The sequence below is a fragment of the Pelophylax lessonae genome, assembly GCF_965119305.1.
Source record: "Pelophylax lessonae genome assembly, chromosome: 4".
NCBI lineage: Eukaryota > Metazoa > Chordata > Amphibia > Anura > Ranidae > Pelophylax > Pelophylax lessonae.
The window spans coordinates 560,028,878-560,039,353 of record NC_138771.1 but is presented as its reverse complement, the minus strand read 5'-3'; the positions used below and the strand labels follow the sequence as shown (position 1 = coordinate 560,039,353).

Below are 10,476 nucleotides of genomic sequence, written 5' to 3'. Positions count from 1 at the left end.
GGTTGAGGAACTGAATATGCTGTTTGGTAATGGTGTCTTGATTATAAAAATGACTAATGGGGTATTATAGTTTGCAATAGGTATTTATATGTTTGCATGGAGTCCATTTTTAACAACTATAAGTAATACATTCTTTGTTTAATTCTTTAATAAATGAGGGCACTAATAGTGGCCATTTCCTAGACAGCACCTTGCAAGAGGCAACATAACAGGAGGTCCTCACTTCACCCTCTGTCCAGCTATTAGCTTCAGTATGCGCCAGCTGAAAGATGACAGGGTTGCTTCTTGAAAGTGGTCTTCCCCTCACTACATAGATTACAGGTAAAATAAGAAGTTGCCCACAATTCCAATGCTTATGTGTTTTCCTTTGGCTAACCTAAATCCTTTACAGTATTGATGGATAGAGGTAATGTGATATCCATTACTGTCAGTTCATCACCTACAATATATAGTGGCAGCCAGCGGTTATAATAGTGTTGTTGGTCCTGGCTTGGCCTCAGCCAACAATTTTGAGCAATGACAACATCAGAACTGTCATTGATAGCACTATGAGAAGATGTCCTAGGGGTACCATCCTGTATCTAGAATGGCGAGAAAATATCTTTCAGATTAGGCTTACTTCACCCTTTGTCCAGCTTCTACACGCAAATTGATTTGGGTAATAAAAACTGTTTTAAAGTAAAGCTTATCATATGTGATTTTAAGTTGTTAGAAGATCACACAGAAAGCAAATTTACTATATTGTTCCTACCTATTCACAAGTTGTGCTACTAATCGATTGATACACTTAGAGTAAAGCAGGAACTGAAGTCTCTTTAAATGTGTTCATATTTTTTATTTTTATTTTTTTGCATAGATTTTGACTGTTTTCTATTATTGAGCTTATGCTATGGAATGACTGCTAAGAAAAAAGGTTTACTGTGTGTAAACATAACCCACAGCAACTAATTATATATTAAGCTAATGAAAGTCGATGTGTTGCTATTGCTGATTTGTAGCATGCTATTGTTTTTTGTAACATGCTAACTCTATGCTTCTGAAGCATATTAGTACCTGATATACAGTATAAATATCACTGCTTTTAGTAAAAACAAAACTGGATTTGATAATAAATTGTCTTAATTTATCTTAAAAATAAAGACAATTTACTGATACAACACAAGAAACCTAATTATATCACTATAAATAAATCAACAAACAGCTTAGTAAAATCTTTTGCAGCATAGTGCAAAATGAGAGGTTATAATTATTATGAAACTAGAATATGCAGTACTGGCATCATTTGTGGAGTAGTCACATCCGAGAAACTCAAACAGGCTTTATTTTAAATAACCTGGTTCTAAAAATGCTATTTGCTTGGCTGTCACTGGTTTAACACATCTCTAGTCTCAGAACTGAAACATGCATTTAAGCATGAGAAATCAGAATACTATTGGATCAAACAGCCAGGTGCCATGCATTTCCAGAACCTGAGGTCAAGAGTGGCATCCAATGCAAGCAGATCATGGCTGATGATAGGGGATGGGAGGGTGCTGTACTTAACTTCCTCAAAACATCAAAACCAAATCCGCCTCAGTATTCCTCTCAAGAGCCCTCACCCCTTAAGCAAGAATGACCTAGCTCTTGTAAACAGTTGTGAAAATATCAAAATGCTCTGTGGAGTGGATGTCGGCCTGGGGGAGTGGGTGTTCCTAGGCAGGTTGCATCCATGACTAAATAACTAAAATCCATTCAGTCAAAGGGACAGTCCGGCTGGGGAGGTAGGAGCTAGATGATGCTCGACACCTTCTGTCAGGAAATGAGGTAGACTCATAATGCATAGTAAAATCAGAATAAGCAATTTCAATACAGAGAGGAGACTGTACAATTGTGTAAACACTAAAGGTGAAGCTCAAGTTCAGCTTTAAATATTATATCCGCCTTATTTAATATGGCCTTTAATGTCTTAATTTAGCAGTACATCCTAATGAACTGGATTCACCTAAATCCTTTTCCTTACCACAAAACAGCATCAAAAACACTCACAAATATTGGTTTGCCAGCTCTTTAGAATATACCTATTTTGGAAGTACTTTTTGCAAATCATTGGAAATATTTTTAAACAATGAGACACAATGCAATAGTTCCAATATTACCTTTTATTGAGCAAGGCTTGCTTTTACATAAACTGTCAGCAAGTTGTGTTAAACTCATTCAGGTTCTCCCATGACCTGCAGTCTGTTAATTGCACCAGTGAGGTAAACATAAGGATAGATTTCATTTATTAAGGCGAGAAAACATCCGTTTCATGGTCCCCTCCCTCCCATTTTTGGCTCAGTTAGTTCTTTGCATAATTCAGCTGAGGACCCTCAAATCATTAACTCTCACCCAGGCCCACATCAACTTAGGAAACTCTCATTTATGTTTGTCCTTTTCACAAATCATGCACCTGTTTGCTTTTTTATTGTGAATTCACCAAGTTGTGTGGGAGAGGTACATTTGAGACTTGCATGCATTTCCCCGCCCCGAATATTGCACAGAAAGTAATATTACAGTGTCTGGAGCCCCCACCCCACGAGAGAACCCCATCTGCTAGAAGCCCATTAGAAGCTGTCACGTTACATGCAGTTTATCTTATGGCTTTTTCAGTCCTGCTGCTTGCTGGAAGTGCTATGATTATGTTTTCACTTATTCTCAGCGACTTCCTTGACCACTGCATGTGATGTGACTTTCTCTACCTTCTTTGTGGACACTGACTTCTCCTGGATGGTCTCTTCATGTTCTTCCACTTTCTGAGTGACGGTCACTGACTTGGTGATGTATTTGGTACCATCCTCACCCTCGCTGGTTGTGGTTTCAATCTTTTTTGTAATTACAACAGTTTGGCTCTTTCCTTCATCTTTATCATCTGAGGGACTATCATCCAGGCCATTGGAAACTACATCTTTGTCCTCACTCTCTTCTTTTTCCTCTTCGACATCTCCATTCACTGCTGTATCTTCCCTTCCATCGTCCCTGGGGCTACTCGCTTCCTCTGCTTCTGGTTCTTGTTCCTTTACGTCACCTTTCTCTGTTCCCACAGATGCTGCCTTGGACACAGTGACGGTCTCCTCCACACTTTTTTCTTCAGGGGATCCAGCTTTCTCCTCTTCTGCTTCACCTTCTTTTTCTTCTCCAGATTCATCATCTTTTTTGGTTTCTTCTTCTGCTTCCCCTTCTTTCTCCTCTGACTCTCCTTTTTCTTCTTCCTGCTGTTCAGTGCTCTCAGCTGCCTCTCCTTCTTCTTCCTCATCTTCAGCTTTTTCCTCAGTTTCTTCCTCTCCCTTCTCTCCCTCTTCCTCATCTCCACCCTCTTTCTCTTCCTCTGTTTCCTCCTCTGCTACTTTCTCCTGTACCTCAGCTTTTACCCTTACAATTTTAGTCTCCACAATAGGCTCTTCTACTACTTCATCTTCCTGTGCATCCTCTGTAGCCTCTTCTTCTCCTTCTGCCTCCTGCTCTCCCTCTCCTTCCTCTTTCTCACCCTCCTCTTCCTCCTTTCCAGCTTCTTCTGCTTCTGCTTCTCCCTCACCACCTTCTTCTTCAGCTACCTCCTCTTTTTCTTCTTCTGCTTCCTCTTTGTCTCCCTCATCATCTGCCTTTTCACCCTCTTCTTCTTCTTCTGTCTTTCCCTCCTCTTCCTCACCCTCTGCTGCTACTGCTTCTTCTTCTGTTGTTTCTTCTTCCTTTCCCTCTTCCTCTACCTCCCCCTCTGTTGCTTCTGCTTCTTCCTCTTTCTCCCCTTCCTCTTCCGCTGATGCTTCTTCTTCTTTTTCTCCTTCCTCTTCTCCCTCTTCTTCTCCTTTCTCACCTTCCTCCTCTGCTTCTTCCTCTGCCTTCTCTCCCTCTTCTTCTGCCTCTTCTTCCTTTTCCTCCTCTTCATCTCCTGGTGCTGCTGCCTGTACTGTGGATTCTACAGCTGCTACAATCTCCTCTTCAACCTCACCTTCTCCCTCTTCTTCTCCTTCTCCCTCTTTCTCTTCCTCTCCTTCATCTTCCTTCTGCTCATCTCCATCTAAAAGGCCAGATGCAAACTCTTCTGCCATAGCCGCTAAAGCTGCCTCCATGTCTGACCTCTCATCTTCCACTTTGGTCTCCTCAATGATCTCCTCAACAAATTTGTGTTGCACTTTAACTCTTGGTGCCTCAGCTCGTGAATGTTGTACTCGGGAGGAGGATATTGTGATAGGTGCCTGTCTGGATGGAGCTGAGGGGCCTGAAGGAATGCTGGAGAATGAACTGTAGCGAGTTTCTTCCCCTTCCAAAAGTTTCCTATGAAGACAATTGTAGATTTATTAGAACAAGGATTTCATCAACTTTGTAAACGTAAATATATTTATTAATGTGTCACACTTTCTTGGAGATGGTGAGGCTTTTTTAAATAAAGCAAAGTCAAGGTTTTGTAACAAGCCACAACTCCCAATCCATGATTTATAAGATGAGCTAAGAAATGTAATTGGTTCCCATGTTCAATGTATCCAGTTTTTGTAAATGCACCCATTTGAATACATTTGGGATTAGTTGACAACAGTGCACAAAGCGTTGCTATGAATAAATATATAATAACCAATTAGAAATCAGATCTTAGTTGTCCAGCTCAGTAATAAATGCATACTGTGTATTATTGTCACTACAGATTAGGGCCTAATTTGGCTGTTTTTGTATGTGGTATTTCCTATGTCCCCTGTAGTGCGTTTAAACTGTATGGAGACATAAAGCAGTCTTATGACATCACTGTCCAAGAAATCCCATGGGACTAGAATCCCATTAACAGCTGTCACTTTACATCCACTGTGCCATATTAATCCTTTAAAATGTTCCCATTAATGGTATGAAATGGAGGCCAACATTTTGTAGGTTGAATTAAGTTTTGAGAAAAAGCAGTCTATCAGTTCATTTAGAATTACACACAACATGAGAATTATCTCAGCAACATGAGATAACAGGCGCATTATGAAACACAAAAAAAAAACTAAAAAAAATGTGATTAATTCTTCATGAACTGACTGATTGAATTTTGCTTAGCCCACAAAAGTGTGCATGAGTGACAGGTCCACTTAAAGCTACACATTTTAACGTGTTAGAAAATTGTTTATTAATATGATAGGATGTCCAAGGAATAATAAAGATGATCAAAGTGCAGTTATCCACAGATAACTTGTGATAGGTGTTTGTGTCTTTCTTTATTAAATAACCATAGAAAATCACATCTTCATTACATCAGGGTGTTTATGTTATCTAAAATACTCCTGCAAGGCAAAGACTGTGTATAATTTTTGCCATACATTTTCCATATGCAATGTACTATATTCTCAGCAATGTATTCTAAATTAGTCAATTTCTTAATTAGTCTTGCTTTACCCATCTGCTTTTGCCTCCCCCTTTCTAGTAAAGTGCTGCTTGTAAACTTGAACCTAATAAATCTGTCCTTGAATGACAAATACATGCTCAGCTGCACTGGCCATAAAACTTTATACATTTAACTTTAAAACACATGAGAACATATCATTTAACCAAATTAGACAGTCTAACTATACCTACATTTATTTACTGACTTTAGTGCCCCAGATATAGATCTGGGTAATAATTTGTAATTTTATACCCGGCCATACAATGCGTAAGATCTTTTTATTTCTGTATATTTGTATGTTGATAAATGTTTTACAAGAACTTTGCAATGCCCTCTAAACAGTGTCCCCGTGATTCTTGAATGTGTTTTGCCTTGCTATCATTTCTGTAACCATTTTCCTGCAGATATTTCCACTGGAAAATGTTTGTACAAAGTAATATACACAATCTTGCAAATGTGAGCTTCTCATGGGTTACACAGTTTGGGACAACATATCAGGATTTCTCTGCATTGCTTTGCTTGTCTGCTTCCTGATAGGCTGCAGTCCTGTGTGATTCCCTCCCACACCCTGAGATGTGAAAGTTTTTCCCATTCTGCTGCTCCCTGCAGCCTCTGCAGTGCTATTAATATTCTGCTGGCTCTGCCCCGGTACCTGTATGCAGCAATTTCTATATCCAGAGCCATCTTGACATTGAGCAGGTCCTGGTATTCCCTCAGGTGGCGGGACATTTCCCATTTTGTTCCTCTCAGCTCATTGTCCAGTTGCTGGATGGTTTCCTATGGAAGGAACAGACCCTATCATGAGGATTAGGCATAAAGCAGCTGGCAGAAATTACTTTGATGTGACTGGCAAGGGCATCCTGTCACACTGCACCATATAGATATGCTGTCATATTGCACCACATAGATAGGCAGTGCCACACCCCCTAAATTAGACATTTAATGACACAAACTGTCTCACTGCACCAAAACAACGCACTTTGCTGTCTTATCCCATAGCAGTATACTGCAGCACGCCCCCTACCCCTTCCACCGTGCACAGGCATACAGTATATGCATTGTCACTGCACCACACCCTCACTTTGGAACAGTCATACTGCGTCACCTTGCCCCACACACTGCGCCACTCCCCCTCTAACACACAGCCACACTGCGTCACTCAGATGCACACAAAGTCAAGCTGCGCCACACCCCCCTGAACACTGATGGCAAGTGTTACTGCAGAGCAGAGCAGAGCAAACGGCACTGCGCCCTGTACAGGCACATAGGACTGCCTGCATTACATTGTACACTCCTACAGGAGGGTGTGGGGGATCCTGAGCAATCCTAACATAGGAGTGCAACAACCACGCTGAAAAAATATGCTACTCCATGCAATGCAAAAATGAAATATGCAAGCGAAAAAATTTAATCAGAGCTAACATTAACTTCTTCTGTGCCTGGCTGCCTATGAGAGAGACCTTACACACTTTGATCGCTTCTAAGTAAACTCGTTTTGTAAGCTGAAGCAATAAAGCAGGTCAGTGCACTAGAAGATGATGTTCTCAGTAGATCGGTGTGGATCTAGAGAATGACATGATAAATCTAAGCTTTGTTCTACACTCCCTGCTCTACATAATGTTCTCCTATAATAATGCATTGCTAAGCAGTCTACATTGTGCTGCTAACTCAGTTCAAGACCCCGGATAGATCCCATTCAGTCTACATTGTATTGTTAACTCAGTTCAGCACCCTGGACAGCTCATGCAGCCTCCATTGTATTGCTGGTCAAGTTCAGCACCATGGACAACTCCCAATCAAGTCCATAGTAGTGTATTGGTAATTCAAATCAGCACCCTGGACAACTCCCAATCAAGTCCATAGTGTATTGGTAATTCAGTTCAGCACCCTGGACAGCTCCCACACAACTACAGATCTACAATGTATCAGTTAGCTCTTTCCTTACATCTACAAGTCTACACGGTATCATTTAGCTCTTTTCTTACATCTACAGATCTACAATGTATCATATCGCTCATTCCATACATCTACAAGTCTACAATGTATCATTTAGCTCCGTTCAGCACCCAGGATAGCCTTTGCACTTTGTCTACATGCCTAACCTTTAGCCCGGTTCAACGCCTTGGACAGCTCAAGCATTATACCCCCAAGTCTACATTGTCATTTAGTTGAGTTCAACTCCAAGGATAGCTCTTGCCTTACATCTACAAGTCTACAAAAGTGTCATTTAGCTCAGTCCAGCCCCATGGATAGCCCTTGCCTTACATCTACAAGTCTACAAAGTGTCATTTAGCTCAGTCCAGCCCCATAGCTAGCTCTTGCCTTACATCTACAAGTCTACAAAGTGTCATTTAGCTCAGTCCAGCCCCATAGATAGCTCTTTTCTTACATCTACAAGTCTACAAAGTGTCATTTAGCTCAGTCCAGCCCCATGTATAGCTCTTGCCTTACATCTACAAGTCTACAATGTGTCATTTAGCTCAGTCCAGCCCCATGTATAGCTCTTGCCTTACATCTACAAGTCTACAATGTGTCATTTAGCTCAGTCCAGCCCCATGTATAGCTCTTGCCTTACATCTACAAGTCTACAAAGTGTCATTTAGCTCAGTCCAGCCCCATAGCTAGCTCTTGCCTTACATCTACAAGTCTACAAAGTGTCATTTAGCTCAGTCCAGCCCCATGGATAGCTCTTGCCTTACATCTACAAGGCTACAATGTGTCATTTAGCTTAGTCCAGCCCCATAGATAGCTCTTGCCTTACATCTACAGAAGCCAGAGGGACTCACCTGGTAACTTGTCAAATCATGGTTGTGTCTCTCCTCTATGTCATTCAGTTGCCTCTCCAGTGACTCTTTGGTACCCCTGACAGACTCCAGCTCCACGGTCTTGCTGTGTAATTGCCTTCTGTATTCTGCGATCTCGTCTTTGGCAGACCTGATGGCCTCCTTGTTCTGTTCGGCAGCCTCTGTGAGCTTGGCATATCTGTTCTTAAAGATCTCCTCGGTCTGGACCATGTTGCTGTTGGAGTGGCCCTCCAGCTGGGAGCGGATTTCCCTCAGGGCTGAGGCCAGATCTGTTTTCTGGAAATCTTTCCTTTCTACAGTGATGTGTGAGGCCTGGATCTGGGCTAGGAGCTCACCCACTTCTTCCTCATGGTTGTTCTTCAGGAAGGCGATCTCTTCCTGCAAGGACTGCACCTTCTTGTCCAGCTCCACCTTTATCAAGGACGTGTCATCTATGTCCTTCTTCATAGACCTTATAGCAGACTCTGTCTCATCCCTGATCCTGGCCTCGTCATCATGCCTATCCTTCAGCCTCTGGAGGTCTTCTTCCAGGTGTTCGGAGTCTAGGATGATCTGCGCCTTCTCATGGTTGACTTGCTCCAAGTTGGTCCTTAACTCCCTCATCTCCTGTTCATAGATCTCCCCCAGCTGGCTGTAGCCGCTCTGCTTGTGTCTCAGGGCCTGGATCTCTGCTTCGATCTCTTTGTTCTGCTGCTCCAGGTAGTGGACCTTATCGATGTAGCCGGCAAAACGGTCATTAAGTCCTTGCAGTTGTTCCTTCTCGCTGGACCGGACTTGCTTGAGGTCCCCATTGAAGGCGGAGGACTGACTCAGCTCCAAACTGTCACTGGAGCTGTACCCTCTGGGAGCAGCAAGGTTGGTCCTCTTATAGGAGGTGGAAATGGTGCTAGGAGTGCTTCGGGACCAGCTCTGAGATCTGAATCCGCTGGTAGGAGAACTGCTGGTCCGACTGTAGCTGGACCTGATCTCCGCCATCCTCCTATAAGAGGGACTACCTATAGTTTCCAGAGAGTAGCTCATGCTGGAAGACTTTCTGGTGTCTGTGGCTCACAGCGCAGGATCTACTCTCTCCAGCTCCTTATATACCCGGGGAAGATCAGCTAACACGGCAGGAACCGGCATTCTCTTCCCTGATTGATCAGGGATCAGGGACTGATGCTTCACATGGGGAGGAGCTAACTGTCTGCTCTCCACGTGGGCTGAGCTGCCTTTGGTTTAGAGCTGCTCCCACCCCTCCCCCCTTTCAGTTTGCAGCAGAGAGATGATGTGGATGGTGCTGCAAGAAGTATCTGCAAGGCATCGATTTCTACCATGCGGCCACCAGTCTGCTGAATACATAAAGGGTTAAATTGCACAATATGGATATAACTGCAAAAATACTGATATTTGTACATTGCTCCCTTTAGCTGATGGTGTGACTATTCATAGGAGACTCAATCTGCAGAGTTAAAGCTGTGTAAATGCTGACTGTTTCAACATCTTGGAGAGGGGCAGCACACACCACATATGGGAGAGGCACAGGTCACACAATGCAGAGCTCTCACACTAGGAAGAGATAGAATCAAATTAAAACAATACAGAAATACAGCAAACAGGTTTATAAAAAAGGAGAACTCAATACAAAGCTCTGAGAGGGATTTCGTGGAATTCGGTATCTTTGAGAGTTGCAATGCTACTTTTAGCACAGCCCAACACCTTGGAGGGGCACAACACAGCCCAGCAGTGCACCATGGGCAGGAACACAACACAGCCCAGCATCTTAGAGGGGACAACACATCCCAGTACCTTGGAGGGGGACAAAACAGCACAGCACCATGGACAGGCACACAACACAGCCCAGCACCTTAGAGGGGGGCAACACAGCCCAGCATCTTAGAGGGGGATAACACAGCCCAGCACCTTAGAGGGGGATAACACAGCCCAGCACCTTAGAGGGGGATAACACAGCCCAGCACCTTAGAGGGGGATAACACAGCCCAGCACCTTAGAGGGGGACAACACAGCCCAGCACCTTAGAGGGGGACAACACAGCCCAGCACCTTAGAGGGGTACAACACAGCCCAGCACCTTAGAGGGGGATAACACAGCCCAGCACCTTAGAGGGGTACAACACAGCCCAGCACCTTGGACAGGGACACAGCACAGCCTAGCACCTTGTTCAGGGGGCAACGCAGGCTAGCACCTTGGACAGGGACACAGCACAGCCTAGCACCTTGGACAGGAGGACAACACATCCCAGTACATTGGGCAGGGGGGACAACACAGCCTAGCACCTTGGACAGGGGGACAACACAGCTCAGCACC

The 10,476-nt window shown here is 43.4% G+C and overlaps 1 protein-coding gene across 1 annotated transcript; it reads right to left on the bottom strand.

Moving 5' to 3' along the window:
• Positions 1–2,120: 2,120 nt before the first annotated feature.
• NEFM (neurofilament medium chain) lies at positions 2,121–9,244 on the bottom strand. The gene is made up of 3 exons (XM_082252936.1): positions 8,155–9,244; positions 6,021–6,145; positions 2,121–4,290 (listed from the first exon to the last, which is right to left on the bottom strand). Exons 1-3 carry the CDS (start codon positions 9,190–9,192, stop codon positions 2,664–2,666), a joined length of 2,790 nt encoding a protein of 929 aa, XP_082109062.1. The 5' UTR covers positions 9,193–9,244; the 3' UTR covers positions 2,121–2,663.
• Between the last annotated feature and the right edge of the window lie 1,232 nt (positions 9,245–10,476).